Here is a 24880-nt window from a genome sequence, read left to right as displayed (position 1 = left end):
CGTCTACAAGGGCATATGGTAATTAATGAACTTGCTGTTGAGCTTTATAACGAAGTTTGATAATTAATAAATTTTTAGTCATTATCTTTGAAAACTGTTTTCTGATCCATGCTGCTTGTATAATGATAGTTTTGCTAAAGCTTGTCTACTGCCAGGAATTGCTGCTGAAGATAGTGATGTGACCCATGGGCTTTTTTGTTGTTGTTTTTTTTGTATGCATTCAATTACAAGTATTTCACAGGTTGAGCTGCCTTCCATGGAAATTCTCAGAGATACCTCTGTTTCAATGGAAAGAAGTCTTCAGGAGGACATAACTCCTGTCCAGCTCCACCTGTCTGCCAGAAGCAAAGATGATTCTCTTTCTGATAGATCATCTTCTAGGTAATTAATTAACTCTCTGACATATACTGCAGGTAATTTTTGTATGTTACCATTCTTTCTGACATGTACTGCAGGTAATTTTTGTTTGTTACCATTCTTTCTGACATATACTGCAGGTAATTTTTGTATGTTACCATTCTTTCTGACATGCACTGCAGGTAATTTTTGTATGTTACCATTCTTTCTGACATGTACTGCAGGTAATTTTTGTATGTTACCATTCTTTCTGACATGTACTGCAGGTAATTTTTATGGTGTCGAGCTTTGCTCGAACGGATCTAGTCAGCGTGTACGACTGAATCAGCTGAAAAGTTTACGCGACTGAAGGTGTCAGACTATCGATGCTTCCGCGGAAAAATCCCGCGCTTTTTGTAATGGCGTATGAATATCTGTACTGTTTAATGATTTATGACATTTTAAAGTTGTTAATGAGAAACAAATGAAAATTATCACATTGATTTACTTTAACATATAAAAACTTTCACAAAAAATAAAAACAAATCAAATAAAAATTCCAATTTCAATGCGAACTACATTTGCAAAATCACGTGATGTCTGAAACGATAGCGTGTCTAGACGAAAGATAGCTTGGGTTTTGTTTGTAAACATTGCGTGCTGTTGGCGAAATTTAAACTGAGAAATAGTGTATCGTGGATTATTTATGGTCATTATATTTTAGGGGAGGTAATGTTTATTTGACTGTAGCATTCTCAGTAGGGTATTAACGCATCTGTAGGTTTGCAAATCATTGGTCAACTCGGTATATAAACACTGGCACGTGTTAATGTTATTGTAAACAAACCAAGCGCGGAAGCATTCATTATTATAAGGCTTTCAAGTAAAGGTTTTTGTGGAGGTAAAAGTTACTGAATTAACAAAAAATTTTTTTTTAATCTGACTAGATTTTCATCTCTTGAGATGCTAGCAGTGATATATACTACAAATGGTCCATAGTTGTTTACATTGTTGCACATATTTCTTATTAAAATTTTGGTTTAAAACTTATTTCTTGTTTTTATTATGTTATCAACAAGTACATGCAATGCTGCCCTTTACAACTATTAAAAGGAGAGTTCTCACAACAGTTGACTTTTTCACTAAATATCTTAATGCACAAATTTTCAGTTCTTTGTGAATTACATCTGTGCCAAGGATTGTAGAGTACTCCCTTGGCTAGCAAAGATGTGTGAATAATTGAGAGCAATGGTTGATCACAAAAATCTTCATTATTTAATAACATTAGATATTGTAAATAATCCTTTGAAAAATATTCTGAAGAAATGAATGGAATTGTAAAAAAATATATCTGTAATTGAATTTTTTTGTGAAAAGAGCTACTGTACAGATGTATTAGAAGCATTATTCCTGTATGAAGGATAAATATTCTTGGTATTGCTTGAATTCAAAGCTGCATGTGTGTTTTTAATACATGTACAGCTAATCTTCGTTATTGGGAATATGTAAATAGAGTTGCCAGTCCAAACCACTTCTTTTTTGTGTGTGTGTTATCCTTGTTATCGCAAATCCTTGGATATCTCAAATTTAATTTCAGTCCTGTTGAATTTGCAATAACAAGGTGTGACTGTAGTCAATGGCATCAAAATATTCACAGGTAGAAGACTCTCCATTGAGATTTATATAAAGCTATATCTACTCTGTGTACATACATGTACAATAAGGGATGAAGCATTGATAAACTGGACAGTACATAGTTTCATTATAATCTTTGCTTTCTTAGCACGACGCCATTGTGGCCCTTCAGGCCTTTGATTGTTTGTTACCATTCTTTCTGACATGTACTGCAGGTAATTTTTGTATGTTACCATTCTTTCTGACATGTACTGCAGGTAATTTTTGTTTGTTACCATTCTTTCTGACATATATACTGCAGGTAATTTTTGTTTGTTACCATTCTTTCTGACATATACTGCAGGTAATTTTTGTATGTTGCCATTCTCTCTGACATACTGCAGGTAATTATGCCCCTGAGATCGAAGATCGGGGGGCCTTATTGTTTTTGACCTGTCTGTCACTCTGTCTGAAACTTTAACCTTGCTAATAACTTTTAAACAGTAAGTGCTAGAGCTTTGATATTTCACATGAGTATTCCTTGTGACAAGACCTTTCCGTGGGTAACACAATTTTTAGGTCACCTGAGTAAACTCAGGTGACCTATTGCAATCGGTTGTTGTCTGTCGTCGTGCGTTAACAATTGAACATTTTTAACTTCTTCTTGATAACTGCTAGTCCAATTGTTTTCAAATTTGGTATGAAGTATCTTTGGGACAAGGGGGACATAAATTATAAATTTCAGAATTCCAGCACCCCTGGGGCCTTAGGGGCGGGGCAAAAGCTGCCAAAAATTGACCAATTTTCAAAAATCTTCTTCTCAAGAACCGCACATGTGTAAGAAAAACTAAATGCATGGTGATGTAGAGCAGGAAGGGCTCTACCGAAATTGTAAATTTCATGATCCCCGGGGTAGGGGTTCTGACCCCAGGGTGTGGCCAAACTTGGTATATAGTGTTTATGTGTAAAACACTTAAATAACATCTTCATTAGTGCTGTTAATACTATATTGAAACTAAATAGATATTTAGAAAGAACAGGTAGTCCTTTACTAAAATTGTAAATTTGATGATCCCAGGGGTAGGGTTTTGGTATCAGGGTGGGGCCAAAATGGTCAGTTATTAAATGTGTGAACAATAAGAGATTTTGAACTTTTTCTTGATAACTATCATTCCAATTCTTTTCATATTTGGTATGAAGCATCTTTGGAACAAGGGGAACATAAATTGTAAATTTCAGGATTCCTGCACCCTTAGGGGCGGGGCAAAAACTGCCAAAAATTGACCAATTTTCAAAAATCTTCTTCTTAAGAACGCACATGTGTAAGAAAAACGAAATGCATGGTGATGGAGAGCAGGAAGGCCTTTACCAAAATTGTAAATTTCATGATCCCCGGGGTAGGGGTTCTGACCCCAGGGCGGGGCCAAACTTGGTATATAGTGTCTATGTGTAAAACACCAGGGGTCGAAATTAACTTTTTCTACCACAGGCTAATTTTAGCCTGTGGGTAAAAAATCCACAGGCTAAAATGAAAAACTACAAGCTAAAATAAAAAAATAAAGCAGTGCTCTTTTTCCATGTTTTCTTTTTAAATCAATGATTTTCCCCATAATTACTGAGCCTAGTGGGTGAACAGGCATCGTTTGGACAAGACACTAAGTTACGTAAGTCATATGGTGGAATGTTCAGGTCTCTTGACCATCGCACCTCTAATTCACAACCTGTTTACTGCAGTTCTAGATCCAAAGTCTTCAAATTTCATGCAACGTCAGGGTTGTCACGAGTGATTTTTCAAAGCGAATCCCAGACTCATGGTTTATAAGAAGCACAATCACGAGTCCCATGATCTTTTTTGATAATCACCTACACTGTGAGCAGTGCACTCGTGTCATCACTACAACCCGACCTCAATATGAGAATAAATTAATGTAGATAGGACATTCGGATTATATAGACTACAGGAAGACTTGGTAAAACATAGATTCTGATTATATTTTAGATAAATGAATAACAAAAACCTCATACTTGGAATTCAATTTAATCACCCCTATAAGTGAACAGGACTCGTGGCACATGTCTATATTTTTCATTATAATGCGATGTCCGACCTCTAAAGCATTTGTTTGACGCTGAGTTTCTTAAAAAATCATAAAAGAAAAATCCGGATAGAAACGGTCGTTGAAATCAGTCGTTCATGTAAACGTTTGTATAATTCAGAGTGCAAGTTTAAGAAAAGCCAATAGCGCATCACCATATAAAACGGATATGATAATAGTTTGTAAACCACCATTCGCTTAAATTTTCGAGTGTACACTATTTTACTCGCTATGTTTCAAATGTACTCGCATTTTGCGAGCATTTCTCGGTAATTTCGAGCCCTGAACACTTAAATAACATCTTCTTTAGTGCTGTTGATACTATATTGAAACTAAGTAAATATTTAGAAAGAACAGGTAGTCCTTTACCAAAATTGTAAATTTGATGATCACAGGGGTAGGGGTTTTGGTATCAGGGTGGGGCCAAAATGGTCAGTTATTAAATGTGTGAACAATAGAGATTTTGAACTTCTTGATAACTATCATTCCAGTTCTTTTCATATTTGGAATGAAGCATCTTTGGAACAAGGGGAACATAAATTGTAAATTTCAGGATTCCTTCACTCTTAGGGGCGGGGCAAAAACTGCCCAAAATTGACCAATTTTCAAAAATCTTCTTCTCAAGAACTGCACACATGTAAGAAAAACTAAATGCATGGTGTTGGAGAGCAGGAAGGGCTCTACCGAAATTGTAAAATTCATGATCGCTGGGGTAGGGGTTCTGACCCCAGGGCGGGGCCAAACTTGGTATATAGTGTTTATGTATAAAACACTTAAATAACATCCTCTTTAGTGCTGTTGATACTATATTGAAACTAGATGGATAGAGCAGAACCCTTTCTCTGGGGATCATCAACTTTACAATATTGGTAAAAGACTACCTGACCCCAATGTGGGGCCAAACTTAGTATATAGTATTTATGTGTAAGTTTGCTGATACTGTATAAAATCTAAATGCATACTTAAGAATAGCAGAAAAGGATGTGCAAAAAATGGTGAATTTCATAACCCAGGGTTACGACTTTAGGATTTGTCCAAATTAGTCATATCTTTTGATGTTTTAATGTTAATACACCTATTATTTAAAGCCTTTCATCATTGTATGCACTTTTGAAGACAGTGAAGTTTTAAGAACACATCTTGTTTTATACTGTTGCTGAACATTAGAATTTAGCTTAGATATTCAGAACATGAAATTTTTTCTAGATTTCATAGCCCTTGGGAGTAGTGATACTTTTTCACTAGTATTCAGGTGACCGATAAGGCCTGTGGGCCTTTTGTTTACCCTTGACTTTGGAGTTTGACCTATATTTTGAAAACTTTACCCTTGCTGATAACTTTTGAACAGTGAGCGTTAGAGCTTTGATATTTCACATGAGTATTCCTAGTGACAAGATTTTTCTGTGGGTACCAAAAATTTGACCATGTGACCTTGACCTTGGAGTTTGACCTATTTTTTGAAAACTTTTACCTTGCAAATAACTTTTGAACAGTAAATGCTAGAGCTTTGATATTTCACATGAGTATTCCTTGTGACAAGACTTTCCGTGGGTACTAAACCTTTTGACCTTGGCATTTGACCTACTTTTAATTTTTTTTTACATTGGTCATAACTTCTAAATTGTAAATATTAGAGCTTTCATATTGCACATGAGCTTTTCTTGTGACAAGATTTTCCTACTGGTACTAAGATATTTGTCCTTGCAACATTGGCCATTTTTGGAATTGTTTTTGTATGTTACCATTCTCTCTGACATATATACTGTCGGTAATTTTTGTATCACTATTCTTTCTGAAGGACATTCTGTAGGTAATTTTTGCATGTAACAATTGGTATCTACATGTAGTTTTGCCAAATGTATAAAGTACACACCACAATGGTTTCTGCATTCTCTTGTTTTGTCATAGAAATATGATATAAGACCGGCATTTTGGATTAACAGGAACACTGCTAAAAATATGAACCTTTCAAATATATGATTTTATTAGATAGCTTTGAAGTAAAATATAAATGTCTAGAGTTGTCTACCCTAAATTATTGCTAATAAATAGGTTTGCACAGGTTTGGAAGATGAAAAACAAAAAACAATTTTGTATAAGCAGTTCTTGCACTTTCAGTCGAAGGAAGAGGAGCCGTTCTCGAGGATCAATTGAAGAGGAAATACTGGCTCCTCCATCAGAGCCGTCGGTGTCGGACACTCTCTCCAGGATTAACCTCAACCTGTCTGTTGTACCTGAAGAGTCCGAGATTCCAATGATGACCACACCTTTTCCTGTTATCTCGAAGGTCTCACAAGCAGAGAATAGATTTATAAGGTATTAGATTGGAGTCATTGAGTTTGAATTTCTTAATATTGCATGCTATCGTTAGGGAGTGCAAATCAATCAAAAGGAAATTACGCTGTGTCTTAAACATTTTCTGATATTTCCTCCTTAATATGTAATTGTTTCTGTTCACTTTTATTTCTTATATCAGTCTATTTTTCATCATGCATGTAGAAATCTTTTGTTGCCAAAAAAGCAAACCTGTTTGTCACACCCTACCACTATTAACAGTGTGAGATGAGTCACTCCCTACCACTATTAACAGTGTGAGATGAGTCACTCCCTACCACTGTTAGCAGTGTGAGATGAGTCACTCCCTACCACTGTTAGCAGTGTGAGATGAGTCACTCTCTACCACTGTTAACAGTGTGAGATGAGTCACTCCCTACCACTGTTAGTAGTGTGAGATGAGTCACTCCCTACCACTTGTAGCAGTGTGAAATGAGTCACTCCCTACCATTATTAACAGTGTGAAATGAGTCACTCCCTACCACTATTAACAGTGTGAGATGAGTCACACCTTACCACTATTAACAGTGTGAAATGAGTCACTCCCTACCACTGTTAACAGTGAGATGAGTCACTCCCTACCACTGTTAACAGTGTGAGATGAGTCACTCCCTACCACTATTAACAGTGTGAAATGAGTCACTCCCTACCACTATTAACAGTGTGAGATGAGTCACTCCCTACCACTATTAACAGTGTGAAATGAGTCACATCCTACCACTATTAACAGTGAGATGAGTCACACCCTACCACTGTTAACAGTGTGAGATGAGTCACTCCTACCACTATTAACAGTGTGAAATGAGTCACACCCTACCACTATTAACAGTGTCGGACGAGTCGCTCCCTACCACTTTTAGCAGTGTGAGATGAGTCACACCCTACCACTATTAACAGTGTGAGATGAGTCACTCCCTACCACTATTAACAGTGTGAGATGAGTCACTCCCTACCACTATTAACAGTGTGAGATGAGTCACACCCTACCACTATTAACAGTGTGAAATGAGTCACTCCCTACCACTATTAACAGTGTGAGATGAGTCACACCCTACCATTTATAGCAGTGTGAGATGAGTCACACCCTACCACTATTAACAGTGTGAAATGAGTCACTCCCTACCACTGTTAACAGTGAGATGAGTCACTCCCTACCACTATTAACAGTGTGAGATGAGTCACTCCCTACCACTATTAACAGTGTGAAATGAGTCACACCCTACCACTGTTAACAGTGTGAGATGAGTAACTCCCTACCACTATTAACAGTGAAATGAGTCACACTCTAGCACTTTTAACAGTGAGCTGAGTCACCGTGAGATGAGTCACACCCTACCACTATTAACAGTATGAGATGAGTCACACCCTACCACTGTTAACTTTTTGAGATAAGTCGCTCCCTACCACTTATTGCAGTGTGAGAGGAGACACACCCTACCACTTTTAGCAGTGTGAGATGCAGGGTTCGTACAGGTCCTTGAATCCTTGAAAAGTCATGGAATTTTAATTTGAAAATTAAAGACCTTGAAAAGTCATGGAAATCAGTATTGTTGCCAAAAGTCCTTGAATAGTCCTGGAAAATTATATAAATGGCAAATTATTTTTTATTAGGTGTTAAAATCATCGATCTTTTGTTTGTCTCCCGGTGTTGTTTTCCTAGGTCAAACTGTTTCTTCCCATTGTAAACAAGGAACCAGTTAATGTTTAGCATGATTTCCTTTTTAGTACGTAGTTTACAGCCTGAAGACCTACAGGTAATTGAAGAGTTGTCGCTCTTGCACGAGGTCGTCTAATAGAAGAAAAAAATAACAAAACATCGTTTTTCTTAAGTTACATCTCTACTACACGATACAAAACACAATTTAATAAATCCCATCCCCCCAAAAAACCAACAAAACGACGACACAAAACGCACGCGATATCCAATACTTGCACACTTTTTTCACCAACGATAAACACGGAGAACAAATGCAATTTGCTTTTTAAAAAATAATGCACTATTTATAACACTAAATGATGGCAATAAAATCACGTGCACATCAAAAAAAGATATCAAGGGATTTTAAAATATTCATCGAGCTAAATGCCTTGCACGAATCGGCCGATAGCACTGGGCAGTTTGATCAGCGTATTTATGGACGAAATCTAACAACACTCAAACTATTATGTCATTGTTTTAATTGAACACTACCTTTTCTCACCTAACTATGTCCAAGCCGTTATCCAAGCTGTTTCAACTGTGATACGATAAATTTTGTCCTACGTGCTGTCCGTAAATAGAGTTTTAAAATCGAAAGTAATCACACAATGCTAAACATGCATATGGTTGAGAAATTATTATTTCTTTGATCATGAAAATATGAAAAATGAAGAAAATTTTATTGAGTACAATTTCAAAATAAACATCATTTAATTGCTTATCACTGGCTTTGATACAGGGTAATCACCTGTATTGATATGCTAGATATATCAAAGCGTGATCAATCAAGCATCTCTAATCCCCAAACAGACCAGGAAATTTACTTGGTGACTGCCTGGGGCAGCCAAGGTGTGTTTTGAGAATCGCTATTGAATAATTAAGGGTTTATTATGTTTTTGTCTGAATTTTTACAGCTTTGCACCTGTCAGTTGGTCAGTGGGTAGACCACATGATGTGACAGGGGTTTACCTGGTTTTTATACCCCCCGCAACAAGTTGCGGGGCTTGTTGCGGGGGGGGGGGGGTATACTGGAATCGGGTTGTCCGTCTGTCTGTCCGTCCGTCTGGAGACGCAATGGTTTCCAGGCTCTAAAGCATTATCTTTTCCACCTACCGTCACCATATCATATACATGGACCACCCATGGGATGAAGATGTTCCCTATCGATTTTGGGGTCAAAAGGTCAAAGGTCAAGCGCACTAGACATCGAAGTAGCAATATGGTTTCCGGGCTCTAAAGTGTTATCCTTTCCAACTACAGTCACCATATCATACATATGGACTACCCATGGGATGAAGATGTTCCCTATCGATTTTGGGGTCAAAAGGTCAAAGGTCACGCGCACTGGACATCGAAGTAGCAATATGGTTTCCGGGCTCTAAAGCGTTATCCTTTCCACCTACAGTCACTATATCATACATATGGACTACCCATTGGATGAAGATGTTCCCTATCAATTTTTGGGTCAAAAGGTCAAAGGTCAAGCACACTGGACATCGAAGTAGCAATATGGTTTCCGGGCTCTAAATCGTTATCCTTTCCACCTACAGTCACCATATCATACATATGGACTACCCATGAGATGAAGATGTTCCCTATCGATTTTGGGGTCCAAAGGTCACGCGCACTGGACATTGAAGTAGCAATATGGTTCGGTTTGTCATGCCATTTGTTTTTTACACTCAGAAAAGAGGTAGTTTATACCTATTACCAACATCCTTTGGGAGATTGGGGTAAGCGGGGGGTATTCTTAGTGAGCATTGCTCACAGTACCTCTTGTTTTTTTTTAAGTCTGGTTACCAAACCCATTCCCAATCCAAAAATCACCATTATTTTCCGAATTTGCAATCGTTTTTTCCCAATTAAGTGTCTGTAAAGTTCCATACCTTGAGGCAGAAATAATTGATGTTATTTTCTTTTCCTCTAGAATACTGGATGTGCAGAATTGTAAAAAGCGATTGGCATTCCTCAGAAAACTACGCTACGTTATACGAAGAACCCCGAGTTGGGCTTGTAAACTGCCCATTATCTTCCGATATTTGATCTTAAAAACATTTACAATAGATATACTATATTTATGTTCAACATTATTAATCCATACTATTTCTTATAAAATGCTTGTATTCATTCATGAACGTGGATAATTTGCTGTCAGTATAGACCAGCATGTAACATAGACTGTTTACTTTATTAGTAAGTTTGATTGTAATTATGGACACAATTTCAAATATTATTCAAAAAAATGTTGAAAAAATACACTTCAAAACACTATGAATGTGAGGAATTTCGTCTCCAGAAGCATTTCCTTTGCGAGGATGAAACTATTCGAATTTCCTTGACGAGTGATAAAGCGATATCGGTAAAGCAGATTGTGTGGATCAAGAAAAATCATTCCCAGAAATTTCAGTCTCTCAGATGACCCCTATAAAATTTGGGTTCACATAGTCAAGAGTCAAACTGGACATAGTAATATATTATCACCTATATTTTAAGAATCATTTGCAAGATTGACACCATGCAAACTTGGTGCACTGGAATATCATACGGAATATAAGACCCCTAGTGATTTTTAGGTCACATGGTCAATCCACTCTTGACATAGGAAGATATTGTCTGCTCAATATTTTGAATTGGTTTGGCACTACTATCAATTAAATGATGTATGTGTATAACCCTTTTCAATTTTGCACCATGGGGAACATATATGCTTTACAAACATATCTTGTTTAAAATTTATTTGTACATGTATGCGTATAAAAGGTCTTGCTAACGTACAGTGTACACATACGAAATGTCATGCTAACGCGCAGTGTATACATACGAAAAGTCATGCTAACGCACAGTGTACACATACGAAATGTCATGCTAACGTACAGTGTTTACATATGAAATGTCATGCTAGCACTCAGTGTACACATACGAAATGTCATGCTAACGTACAGTGTACACATACGAAATGTCATGCTAACGCGCAGTGTATACATACGAAAAGTCATGCTAACGCACAGTGTACACATACGAAATGTCATGCTAACGTACAGTGTTTACATATGAAATGTCATGCTAGCACGCAGTGTACACATATGAAATGTCATGCTAACGTACAGTGTACACATACGAAATGTCATGCTAACGCGTAGTGTTTACATACGAAATGTCATGTTAACGCACAGTGTACACATACGAAATGTCATGCTAACGTGCAGTGTACACATACGAAATGTCATGCTAACGCGCAGTGTACACATACGAAATGTCATGCTAACGCACAGTGTACACATACGAAATGTCATGCTAACGCGCAGTGTATACATACGAAATGTCATGCTAACGTACAGTGTTTACATACGAAATGTCATGCTAACGTACAGTGTACACATACGAAATGTCATGCTAATATACATGTACATGTATTGAATGTCATGCTAACTAATGCACTTGCAGCGTACATGGTAATGAAGGCCACACTAACATGCATGTTTGAAGGAACAGACAAGTTTTATATACATGCTGCCACAACTCTTGCAAGATTTTACATATGATTTTTGCTATTTTTAGGTTAATCAACTCTTACACTAGTGAGGCAGATTTTACATCTGATTTTTGCTATTTTTAGGTTAATCAACTCTTACACTAGTGAGACACATTTTACATCTGATTTTTGCTATTTTTAGGTTAATCAACTCTTACACTAGTGAGACAGATTTTACAACCTTTGAAGAAGTTTGTTCACCACAGACCAGTGACAGAAAACAAGCAGCCTCCATGTTCAGTGCCTTGCTTCGTTAGTATCGTACATTTTATGTTGGTGTTGTGAATTCATTAATTGGAGAGGATGATAATATTGATGAATTTAAATCCTCCTGACAAGAAAAATAACCATTCTTTAGGATTCCTCCTCATACAGACCTTGAGAAGTGATAGTACATATGCTTCTCGCATAAAGCACTTCTCGCACAGAACAAAACACCAATTATATGCTTCTCACATGAAACCCTTTCCACACGAAATGATATCTTGTTGCACAGAACAAAATGTTTCTTACATGATACGATTTCTACACACTTCACACATGGTTTGTACAATATGATTCACACGCTCTCACAGTTTAAACAACATGATTAATTCAGGGTTGTCACTAATACAAGAATCTCTGTCCTAGACGCAGAAAATTCATTTTGGATGCAAGTTTGTCTGATATAGTGAGTCCCGCGGATGTGTGTCGGACTCTGAGTAAAAATCATAACTGAGTTCAGTGTCCAAATCTGACTAGTTTGTTTAGCGTCAGTGAATTAGGTGCGAATGAGAATATGATATTAAAAAGATAATTAGATAAGATGCAAAGTGAAAAACATTTTGCCATTGGCAGTTATTTATTTCTATTTCGTATTTATTTATTTTTCAAATTGGGATCTATTTTGTTTGTCTTACGGTAATGATTTTCAATGGAATCGAAAGTAGCGTAGTATGTAAACTTTGGTTAGGTTTTACAAACAAAACTAATACGCATCTATTTTATCACAATAAGAATTTAATTAAAATGCTATTTAATATTGAATAGGTTGCTGTGATGATAGAAGATTCAGGAAAGTTTTTAAATTCTATTGGCATGGACAATTAGTTGTCCAAGGCCAAGTTGCAAATGATTACCTTTAATTTCATGTGTACAAAGTGATCATTGTTAAGAATGCATGGGTTTGGCAATTAGAATCAATTAATACACCAATTTTTCCAATTTGTCGGAGATGAATGTGAACAAGGTACGTATCAGGTTGTGTTCTGTATAAATAGTGGTGTAGGAAAAAGGACTCCTCAATTCAACTTTCATGGGACTCGTCAAATTTTCATGGGACTCATTAAATTTTCATGGGTATCAAGCTGCTTATAAACCACAAGTCCGGGACTCGTCTTCAATAATTTCTAGTGATAACCCTGAATGATGCACATGATTTGGGATCATTTTGATTCACAAGCAGTCGGTATACTCTGCTTTTCCAGGATTACTTGTACTCTAGCTCCTTTTTGCAGACTTAATTTGCCATTAAGGATAGACTGATCACATGATTGAAATATGTTAATTAAGTGTTTGATTTATCTACTTATTTATTTGAGGATCACTGTCTATAGTTTGTTGGATATGAGAGGTGATTAACTACAAGAATTTGCATATTTAAAAAAACCTTCAATGTTCTGTATAGATTATCATGTTTTCCATTGTTGTTGAACACCCCACATGTCCAACAAACTAAAGACAGTGATTCCTTATATTTATATTCGAAATATAATGAAAATAAAAGAACAAGGTACGATTGTGTACATAAAAAGGCCCCCCAAAATTCTCCGTTTTAAATATGTCTTGAATCAAGCTTGATCTGTGTTTTGAATAAGTTAAATACATGCCAAGTATACTATCTCAACTTAAGGTGGGTCCTTAGTCCTGGATTTTTGGGGTTTAGGTAGCATTTTTTTGTTTGGAATCAATAGATTAACATTCAGAGTAATGAGAAAAGGCAAATTAGTTAAGGATTTCCAGATTTATTTTCATTACAGACACTACTGAAGTAATGTACCCCTATGTAGATTTTTATGAAATTCATTGGAAACAGTTATCTGTTGTTATTTTAAAATAAAAACAACAACAAAAATTTTAAATTGCATTTATTTATCAGGAAACATGTCAAGAACTAAAACACATGTCATTTTCACTATGTTCATCAAGTTTTAGTATAATAAGTGCAAAATTATTGAATTAGCCTTACTCTCCAAAATGTTAAAAAACAAACAAATATGGACACAATTTCCTTATAGCATGGTTTACATATAATTTTTTCTGGTTATATTAGTAGATGTACATCTGTTATAGTTATTTATGAAAAAAAATCCATACCTTTCCTTAATAATTTCAAATCTATAGCTTCCAGAGTATGTATACCCCCATAAAAACCCTAAGTCTGGCACCATACAACTGAGCTATTCAAAACCACTCATGGATTAAAATTTTATGTAATTTCATGAAAAGACACTGATAATAATTCCTTATCACCTTGGTAAAATGTTTGTGAAAAATATAGGAAATCTATTGCATAATGGACTTGATAAATAATTTAATGAAAACAGAGTTATTGTCCTTGGATTCAGTATTTTAAAACGCATCATTGACTATTCAAATATAACTACGACTTTTGAAATATTTTATGGCTAACAAGATTTTTTACAATAACTATTGAAAAAGACTCCAACAAAATTTATGTTCCAGTCATTAAATTATTGACTTTGCACAATCTTATGACGTCACAGGAGTGTGGAACTACGTTAAATCAAAGTTATTTCTTATTTATGAACACCAGGCTGCATGGCACTGTTCATTGACTTGGTTAAAGACTAAAACCTTACTATAAATTTGTTATATTTCCTTGTCTATAGTCTTTGTACCTGAATAGTGGTTGATTTCCAACCATTCCTATCCTGGTTCCCCAATATTCCCATTTACCATAAACTACTGAATATTGTTGTGGTACAGTAATTTTGCGACTGGTAGGGGACTATGTATTGCCATGCAGTACTTTCAGAATGCTTGTTAGAGGTAAACTGTAACCTGAAACTATGAATTGAAATATTTCCTAAATAATGAAAGCAAACACACTATATTCCAGATATATATTTATTGGGTTAAATTAAAGTAACAATACATACAAAGAGCAGTATATTTGCATTAAATTATGAAATTTAGACCAGCGTACTCTGTTTAGTAAGATCACGAAATGGGATGCTTTTAAAACGATAAGAAGCATATTTATCTTTTTAGGTCACCTGAGTAAACTCAGGTGACCTATTGCAATTGGTTTTCGTCCGTTGTACATCATCCGTTGTGCATTAACAATTGAACATTTTTAACTTCTTCTTGATAACTACCTTTCCAATTCTTTTCTAATTCGGTATGAAGCATCAATGGGACAAGGGGAACATAAATTGTAAATTTCAGGACTCCAGCCCCCCTGGGGCCCTAAGGGTGGGACAAAAACTACCCAAAATTGACCAATTTTCAAAAATCTTCTTCTCAAGAACCACACACATGTAAGATAAACTAAATGCATGGTGATGTAGAGCAGGAAGGCCTCTACCAAAATTGTAAATTTCATGATCCCCGGGGTAGGGGTTCTGTCCCCAGGGTGGGGCCAAACTTGGTATATAGTGTTTATGTGTAAAACACTTAAATAACATCTTCTATAGTGCTATTGATACTAAATTGAAAGTAAAGAGATATTTAGAAAGAGCAGGTAGTCCTTCACCAAAATTGTAAATTTGATGATCCCAGGGGTAGGCGTTTTGGTATCGGGGTGGGGCCAAAATGGTCAGTTATCAAATGTGTGAACAATAGACATTTTTAACTTCTTCTTGATAACTATCATTCCAATTCTTTTCAAATCTGGTATGAAACATATTTGGAACAAGGGGGACATAAATGATTAATTTCAGGATTCCTGCACCCCTGGGGCCTTAGGGGCGGGGCAAAAACTGCCCAAAATTGACCAATTTTCAAAAATCTTCTTCTCTAGAACTGCATATGTGTTAGAAAAACTAACTGCATAGTGAAGTAGGACAGGAAAGCCTCTACCAAAATTGTAAATTTCATGATCCCCGGGGTAGGGGTTCTGACCCCAAGGCGGGGTCAAACTTGTTATATAGTGTCTATGTGTAAAACATCTTCTTTAGTGCTATTTATACTAAATTGAAACTAAATGGATAGAGCAGGTAGTCTTTTACCAAAATTGTGAATTTGATGATTCCCAGAGTAAGGGTTCTGACCCCAGGGTAGGGCCAAACTTAGTATTTATGTGTAAGTTCACTGATACTGTATAAAATCCAAATGCATACTTGCAGATGTTTTAATGTTAATACACCTATTATTTAAAGCCTTTCATCAGTGTATGCACTTTTGAGGGCAGTGAAGTTTTAAGAACAGATCTTGTTTTATGCTGTGGCTGAACATTAAAATTTAGCTTAGATATTCAGAACATGAATTTTTTTTTCTAGATTTCATAGCCCATGGAAGTAGTGATACTTTTTCACTAGTATTCAGGTGACCGATAAGGCCTGTGGGCCTCTTGTTAGCTCACCTGAGCTGATTTGTCAAGTGATCTTTCCTGATTGCCTGTTGTCTGTCATCTTTCTGTAAACTTTTTCGACTTCTCCTCCAAAACCACTGGCCAATTTCAACCAAACTTGAGAAAAAGCATCCTTGGGTGAAGGGCTTTCAAGTTTGTTCAAATGAAGGACCATGGTCCCTTCAAAAGGGTGCAAAAATAGGAAAAGAACCACGGGGCCAGGAAAGTACAAATTTACATGAAAGCTTCCTGACATAGTGCAGATTCAAGTTTGTAAAAATCATGGCCCCCGGGGGTAGGATGGGGCCACAATAAGGGATCAAAGTTTTACATGCTATTATATAGAGAAAATCTTTTAAAATATTCTTCTTAAGAACCATTGGGCCAAAGAAGTTTACATTTACATGAAAGATTCTTAAAATAGTGAATATTCAAGTTTTTAAAAATCATGGTCCCCGGGGTGGGTTGGTGCCACAATTGGGATCAAAGTTTTACATGCGAATATACAAAGAAAATATTTAGATATGGGCAAAGGTGTCTCAGGTGAGCGATGTGGCTCATGGGCCTCTTATTTGATATGTACATGTAGTAATAATTATGTTGAAGGGTCTGCACCATCAAACATTTATCTAAGCTTCATTTGAAGAGAAATCTTGAAGTTTCCATAAAGTTTGCCTGTTTTTCCAGCATTGTAGGAACATTTTCACATCATTTTCCCTACAATGCTGGCGACTGTCATATCTCTAATATTGACAACGAAACCACTCTTCATTGTTTAAGTGAAGCTTAGAACTATATGTCTAGTGTTGATCAAGAAGCAAGTTAGAGATGATGTGACCGTACGCGAAGTCCGGTTCATAATTTTGTAAACATTAACTGTACATGACATCCCCATGTGATACCTAGTTTCATGTAGGAAAAATAAAACGATAAAAGGAATTTTATTTTTATGTAACCCACCAAAAAGTAAGACAATTCTCCCCGAAGTTTATCCAAGAAGATTCATGTTCGAAGCCCGTGGTTTGATGATATTTACCAATTGATGTCTGCGGATTGCTGACCGGGCATATTGTCAATATCATGGTTTCTTCATTTTAGTGTACATGCATGATGTATTGTTAGAGTTTTGAAAGTGTACTCATGGTTGAGGAAATCTTGTAAACTTTTATTATAAACCGTGAGATTGAAAAAAAAAAAATCGTTGGTTGAGGAAACTTCCTAATTTTTGTGAAGGACTTTGATACATGTTTAAACCATACGAAAAGATACTATTGTTATACACCTTCATTTTCTTTCTTATATAAAGCTAATACGATTTAGAACCAACATTTTAACTGTTAAACCAATTCTCTCACTCATGTCTATTGACCGGGCAAATAGTCTGCCGTCTTTCCATTGGCTACGCAAGTGACGTGATTATTGGTCTGCTGCTTTGCTTACGCAATGGCGAGGTTCAGTGATTTAACTGATGATGAAATACAGAATTGATTAGATGAAACGCTAAGCAGGAATATGAAAAATGTAATGATTGATTAGTAATTCGGATATTGGTATGTTTTCTTTTAAACTAGTGGATACGTTGAAAAACGTACGCAATTACACTGTCGTGTTGAAAGTTCGAAGTCAACAAACCATGTGCATCTTGTAAAAACAACCTTTAAAAACAAAAGTTATAGATAGTGTCCTCGGACAAGAGCTGTTTTGTTCGACCGTCGAACGGATCTGTTGCCCTCAGCCTACGGCTTCGGGCAACAGATCCGTTCTCGGGTCAAACAAAACAGCTGTTGTCCTCGAACCTAGTCAATAACTGTATACTGTTCACGGCATCTAAACGTTAACTGAAATCCACTGGCATCCTGGTGATTGACAACAACCTCAATTTTATTCCAGATTTATGTGCCAGAGGGACTGTATATGTGGTCCAGAGAGAGCCTTACGGAGAAATACTCCTAGGACGAGGGGATACTTTCTGAAGATTCATCAGAATAATTAGATCTTAATGGTGTCAGGACAGCTGTTGTGTTGTTTTTATATATAATCTCGGCTTATGTTGGTGTAGACATTTCAGATGTTGTTATCATGTTTAAGTGCGTGTCTTGCTGAATCTAAAAGTACTGTATGTAAAATAATTTATTAATGGAATCGTGCAAAAATCTGTTACTTTGAATATTGTATGAGTATCAAGTCCAAACTATGATTTTTACTATTGTTAATTGTTCGATACTGTTATAATGCTGTTACTTTTTACAGTTGTTGCTTGTTAAAAGTTGTTAATGTTAAATGTGTTCCAATGTGAAAATGTTGGATTTAGTCAAACAAGATCGAATCAGGGATATTGTGTTGTTCATTGTTACCAGCGTGTTATCGACAGTTTATTTGTTTTCGTTTCATTTTCATTGTTGAAAAAAAAAATAAACTTTTAAAACTGTTCAGATTGCACCTTTTGTTGATTACCGATACTCGGATGAAATGGTACTAGTAGCTGCCCCTAAACTGACTCTTAAAGCATGTACAAAGATCGTGAGAGTATGAAATAAAGACGACCTTATAGCTTACGAACTGTATGGTTATCAACCCCGCAACGAATACAGAAGTAAGATAGGCTCACGTGATGTCTGTAAACTTAGATAAGTACTGTACGGTTAAATGTGTACAGTATACAATACAGTGATAGTCGCCATTACTTACGCCTGGATATTATACACAGGATCAAAATGCCGATGGTGTTTGTGTATACTAATTTGAAGGATGAGATGGTTGCTGCCGATTTCGAGGTCAGGACATCTCGATGTATTTCAGAAGTCCTTAACAAGCCGAAAGAGGTGGGTTTAAAAAAAAATTAGGAGTCAATAAATGGGCCGTATACAACAGCCTATGAGTGTGTTTAGGCCTAGTGTGGATCTCGTTCTCAAATGACGAAAATTACATTCTCGCATTTTTCACAGTCGCGAAATAATCCTTCGCTAAAGATGTACATATATGTATGTATTATTATAGTGCTTCTAAATTGTGTAAGAAGCACTAAAAAGCAACGTAAGTGTAAAGCAGATACAAGGTAGGAAGAAATTATATAAAGCTTCGAAAGGACCTACCAACACTGAAAATTCTCAATTTTTCAAGGTCTGTCCGGTCCTTTTACAACATAACCATAACGGAGCAGATCAAGGATCTTGATCTTGATTTTAATCAGATTGCGTTATTTTGGGAGGGAAGGGGGGTTCGTTACGTGTGTTTTCATAACTATCACAGGCTGTCCAGCGGTCCTAAAAAATCCTAGGTTTAGACTTTGTGACAACGATGTGACTGTTAAGGTTAGCTGGAAGACGCCCTGCACTTCTGCGTTTCTTTATTGTCAAATTTGCGAAGGCAAGACCATTTAAATGTCTAAAACTGTCCTAATTCAATTATGAACTAAACTAATTTTAGCCCTAAATTTTCTTAATTTCATCCGTAAAATTAGCATTTATGTTTTGTCAGAGAGTGCTGGATATCCTGCTATCACCATCTTGTTAGGTTTCAGCTTTAAACATTGAATTCAAAGTCGTGTTCGATGCTTTGTTTCAGAAGTTGGATTTGTGTTTGTGTTGCATACAATCATACATGTATATTACAATTCACTATTTAAGATATTACTTATGAAGGACGATGATTTGATTCATTTTTATTTTATTAAAGAAAATTACCATTCTCTTGAATACCGGTAGCCGCCTGTGTAGAAACGAAGATCCCTCGCCGTGCGTTCTGGTTCAGATTCATTCAATAGGCGTGTTCGATGCAGACAGAAACCCTGGATACACGGGCAAATTCCTGGAATTCTTCTCAAACACACTCAACATTCCGAAATCAAGGTATCGGATAAATATTGGGTTTGTTAGGGTAATGAAAAAATAGAAGGTTTGTTAAGGTATTAGATAAATATTACGTTTCACAAGGTACTGATATTTAAAATGCCGACTTTATCAAGGTATTGGATACTTTATCAAGGTATTGATCCATTGGATAAATACAGGATATGTCAAAGGAATATGTGGTTCTGTCGGTCTTGAAGGAACAGTTTTTGAAAAAAAGAAAAATCTTCTTTTTTTTAAGTTATAAAATTCTAATTATGATTTTTATATCTTGATTTCGCTCGATATGCGTATGAATAGTCGTTTTTACGTGCTTCATAAACCTATGACAGCGGTGATTTCGGACACCTAAAATTGCAATCGAAAACATCGAGAGATTAGAACACGGTATGATATCAAAGAATATATTCTTTTTAAGAAATGGAGTTTATATGATATACAATTACATAACATTGAGATATCAGAACGCAATATGATATATATGTACAATTACATATCATGTAAGAATGACGACATTGATTTGATCGATTTTCAAAACGGGGAAATTCCGCAGAATGACTTTGAAAATATTAACTTCTAAACAAACTTGAAAAATGTTCACTTTTTGGGACTTGCGTGTATTTAAGATTCTTGATCATCTTTTAGATTTCCGGCTAATGACATATTTGTGATACCTAGCCATTTGGTAGGACCCGTCTAAGTTCTATAGAAAATTGTACATTTCAATACATGATCAGCTGTTTGCATCTAATCTGAAAATGCTCTTTTAAAGTATATATTACAATACTACACATGAAGATACTATTCTCGGCTGAGATGCGGCTTAGCTAATTATTATATCTCCCGCAACAAAGATGGGGGTGGGGTTTATACTGGAATCGGGATGTCCGTCCGTCTGTAGACGCAATGGTTTCCAGGCTCTAAAACGTTATCCTTTCCACCTACAATAAAAAAATTACCATCTTATACATATGGACTACCCATGGGACGAAGATGTTCTCTATCGAATTTGAGGTCAAAAGGTCAAGCGCACTGGACATCGAAGTAGCAATATGGTTTCCGGGCTTTAAAGCGTTATCCTTTCCACCTACAGTCACCATATCATACACATAGACTACCCGTGGGACCAAGATGTTCCCTATCGAATTTATCTCTTATCCATTTCTCCCTACAGAAGAGACTACTCAAGGTTTTGTCATGCCCTTTCTTTTTTACACTCAGGAAAGAGGTAATTTATACCTATTCACATCACCCTTTCGGAGATTGGGGTAAGTGGGGGGTATTCTTAGTGAGCATTCCTCACAGTACCTCTTGTTTGGACTGACAGGATACTAAAATTTGTATCGCATCTATGTTCCTTCGCATAACGTGTGTAAATTTTCAAGACCCGAGTGTGATCATTTCTAATCATTCATGCAATGCATAGTGGAGAAGAAATGTCATTGTTATTATCATCTAATGTCATTGTTATATTCGTGTAATGTCGTTATTTTCGTTTAATTCCGTTGTTATGTCTGTGTAATGTCATTATTATGTTTGTCTGTAATGTTGTTATTTTTATATAACGTCATTGTTATATCCGTGTAATGTCATTCTATTTTCGTGTAATGTCGTTGTTATTTTCGTTTAATTCCGTTATTATGTCCGTCTAATGTTATTTTCGTGTAATGTCATTGTTATTTTCGTGTAATGTCGTTATAATTTTTGTGTAATGTCGTTGTTATTTTCGTGTAATGTCGTTGTTGTTTTCGTGTAATGTCGATGTTATTTTCATGTAATGTCGTTATTTTCGTGTAATGTTGTTATTTTCGTGTAATGTTGTTATTTTCGTGTAATGTTGTTATTTTCGTGTAATGTCATTGTTATTTTCGTGTAATGTCATTGTTATGTTTTGTCCGTGTAATGTCATTGTTATTTTTATATAACATCATTGTTATTTTCGTGTATTGTCATTGTTATTTTCGTGCAATGTCGTTATTTTCGTGTAATGTCGTTGTTATTTTCGTGTATTGTTGTTATTTTCGTGTAATGTCGTTGTTATTTTCGTGTAATGTCAATGTTATTTTCTTATTTTGTGTAATGTCGTTGTTATTTTCGTGTAATGTCTTTGTTATTTTTCGTGTAATGTCGTTATTTCCGTGTAATGTCGTTGTTATTTTCGTGTGTAATGTCATTGTTATTTTCGTGTTATGTTGTTATTTTCGTGTAACGTCGTTGTTATTTTCGTGTAACGTCATTGTTATATTTGTGTAATGTCGTTGTTATTTTCGTGTAATGTCGTTATTTTCGTGTAATGTCATTGTTATTTTCGTGTAATGTTGTTATTTTCGTGTAATGTCGTTATTTTCGTCTAATGTCGTTGTTATTTTTGTGTAATATTGTTATTTTTGTGTAATGTTGTTATTTTCGTGTAATGTTGTTACATTCGTGTAATGTCATTGCTATTTCCGTGTAATATCATCGTTATTTTCGTGTAATGTCGTTATTTTCGTGTAATGTTATTGTTATTTTCGTGTAATGTCGTTATTATTTTCGTGTAATGTCGTTATTTTCGTATAATGTCGTTGTTATTTTCGTGTAATGTCGTTATTTTCGTCTAATGTTGTTATTTTTGTGTAATGTCGTTGTTATTTTCATTTAGTTCCGTTGTTATATGTGTTATATTCGTCTAATGTCATTGTTTTTGTTATTTTCGTCTGTTGCAGAGTTTCCTTAATGTACCAACCAATAGAGGCCTTTATGATCGGAGCGGTGTAATGAGGAGATAGCCGTTGTATTGCTAATCAGAACATTATACCGCGGCTAACCCCAGGAATAGTTGCACGACGAAACATGATAGACTTCACAGACCAGAAGGAGAGGCGGGTGGGGACGGGGGATTTTTTTTTTCATCTCAAAAGCATACATGTACTTTTTGGCAAATTCACTATTTCCTACCATTGCAAAAAAATCCGTAAAGCTGTCCAGAGCTCTGGGAGTACTTTGTTATTACAGGCATGTTGTATACTTAGAATCATCTGTACATGCAACAGGGAACTCGCCTGACAGATGAAATGATTACAATTAACAGAAATAATCTCTATACATTTTCCTGTTCAAACCTAAGCCCCTTCTGAATTTCACAAAATCCTACAGGAGATTTCTTTCCGGTTTGAAAATTTCTATAGGATTTTTTTTGAGGGGGGAGGGGGAGAATTTATGATTTCTTGAACATAATCAATTTGAGTAAGGTTGTTCTGAATCTTGATGATGACCGGTCATGTGACACCTCTTTTTTTATTGATTGGCGAACGCAGAAAACAAAACCCAAAACTTCATATTGTTTAATTTTTCTATGCCAAGCGGATTCACATACTTGAGGTTTTTCATTCAAAGCAAGACCGCCGCGGTGGCCTAGTGGTTGGAGCGTTCGCCCCCCATGCGGAAAGTCGGAGTTCGAATCCTAAGCCGTTAAAACGTGTAACAGTTCCATCGCCAAACGCTCGGCATCAGGTGTGAACGTCACGGGTCCTCGGAGATGACCTTAAAAACGGATGTCTCGTATCGTGGCACGCCTAAGAACCCTCACTGCTCAATGACCGTAAGCGCCGAGCAAAAGTCTAAATTTGAAGTCCCTCACCGGTCTTAGTGACGTCTCCATATGAGTGACAAATTCTCGAGAGAGACGTTAATCAATCATTCAAAACATTACGCAACGCGAAGACAGCTACGGGTAGAACAATTTTGTTACATAAAAAAGTTCATGAAATGGCACTTTATCAGTCTAATGATTTGTTCATATGTGGTGGCCAGCATTATAGGAAAAATTACTACAATTCTGGCGATCGTCATCTTCAACAATAAAAATTGCATTTCATTATATATATGAGAATTTTGCAAATTATTATTGAAATTAAAACAATCACTACATGCACACGGAACCGCACTGAAGGACATACAGGTGCTCGTATGATCTATTTATTTTTACAGGGTATGATATGCAGAAAACTCTACAAAGTTTGTTTTCTTTTGAGCTCGTGTGATAATTAACTCACTGAAAAATGTTTACAGAGTATTTGTAGTTACATCTGTTAGAAATAACAAGATTGTTTGATGAAGGGAGTGACATGTTTCGACCGTCAACACTTGGGTACCTGTAAAGTGCGAAACGAAATCTAACGAAACGAAACCCACCGAAACGAAACGAAACAGATTGTATAACCGAACTCTTTTAATTATAATACATGTAATTGAAAATGGTATGTTAGGCCCCTGTTAAAGTTTACACGTATAGATAAAATTCGCCTCCCCTTTGATGTAGGCTTTCGACTTGACTGATACAACGTTTTAAAAGTTGGAAGGGTAGATACCATGTGCAATTCGCTTCGGATCCATAAATTTCAGAACGGAAGGTTACAGTCTCACAGGTCAGAAGTCTGGGGAAACACACTACACGAGGGATGGGGTCGTCGGCGTTGGATCCGCTTTTGGGCATAAATACATGTTTCAGTATTTTTTGCTCTAAATACATGTGGATATTGTGTATTTGTATGTAGTATATCAAACGGTGGATTCTGAATATGTGAATGTCCTCCCGTTCTCTTTGTGATTTCTGCTTAAAATCCCTTTGTTCATAAGCCTTTTCAGTTTACAAAATGCCGACCTCCTCCTAACATTATTGCATTAAAAAAATTCCGTTTTCCGTCCCGTTTTCAATTCCCCGTCTTAACAACACCCAAAATGTGTAGAGTTTTTCCATTATTGAAAGTACTCGCACCTCAGCAGTTAGAGACAAAATAAGAGGTTAAGAGCTCTTTCTGCTTTCAATTTTCTCAGACACCAGCTTCTTCAAACAATGTATCTATGCCC

General features: G+C 36.1%; 2 protein-coding genes across 2 annotated transcripts in view; both read left to right on the top strand.

The window, feature by feature from the left end:
- The window catches only part of LOC125659415 (meiotic recombination protein REC8 homolog), a 55066-nt gene extending 36453 nt beyond the window's left edge, over positions 1-18613 (top strand). The window contains exons 13-16 of the mRNA XM_056148809.1: positions 242-381; positions 6165-6362; positions 11754-11863; positions 18075-18613. Coding sequence (XP_056004784.1) covers positions 242-381; positions 6165-6362; positions 11754-11863; positions 18075-18157 — 531 coding nt within the window. The 3' untranslated portion in view covers positions 18158-18613. The remainder of the gene's footprint in view (positions 1-241; positions 382-6164; positions 6363-11753; positions 11864-18074) is intronic.
- A 202-nt stretch (positions 18614-18815) lies between these two features.
- Positions 18816-23349, top strand: LOC125659419 (MIF-like protein mif-2). The gene is made up of 3 exons (XM_048891094.2): positions 18816-19006; positions 19860-20032; positions 22738-23349. The coding sequence occupies exons 1-3, from the start codon at positions 18899-18901 to the stop codon at positions 22787-22789; spliced, it is 333 nt and encodes a 110-aa protein (XP_048747051.2). The 5' UTR covers positions 18816-18898; the 3' UTR covers positions 22790-23349.
- The last annotated feature ends 1531 nt before the right edge of the window (positions 23350-24880 follow it).

This window comes from Ostrea edulis, chromosome 9, assembly GCF_947568905.1.
Source record: "Ostrea edulis chromosome 9, xbOstEdul1.1, whole genome shotgun sequence".
Lineage (NCBI taxonomy): Eukaryota > Metazoa > Mollusca > Bivalvia > Ostreida > Ostreidae > Ostrea > Ostrea edulis.
Note: the sequence above shows the minus strand (reverse complement) of the source record. Positions and strands in the feature narration are given on the sequence as shown.

Bases quoted from the DNA above. Each gene is read 5' to 3' on its own strand.
- LOC125659419 (XM_048891094.2), top strand. From the start codon at position 18,899: ATGCCGATGGTGTTTGTGTATACTAATTTGAAGGATGAGATGGTTGCT. The intron at 19,007-19,859 runs GTGGGTTTAAAA...ATTTTATTAAAG, and splicing joins TCCTTAACAAGCCGAAAGAG to AAAATTACCATTCTCTTGAA. The intron at 20,033-22,737 runs GTATCGGATAAA...CGTCTGTTGCAG, and splicing joins CTCAACATTCCGAAATCAAG to AGTTTCCTTAATGTACCAAC.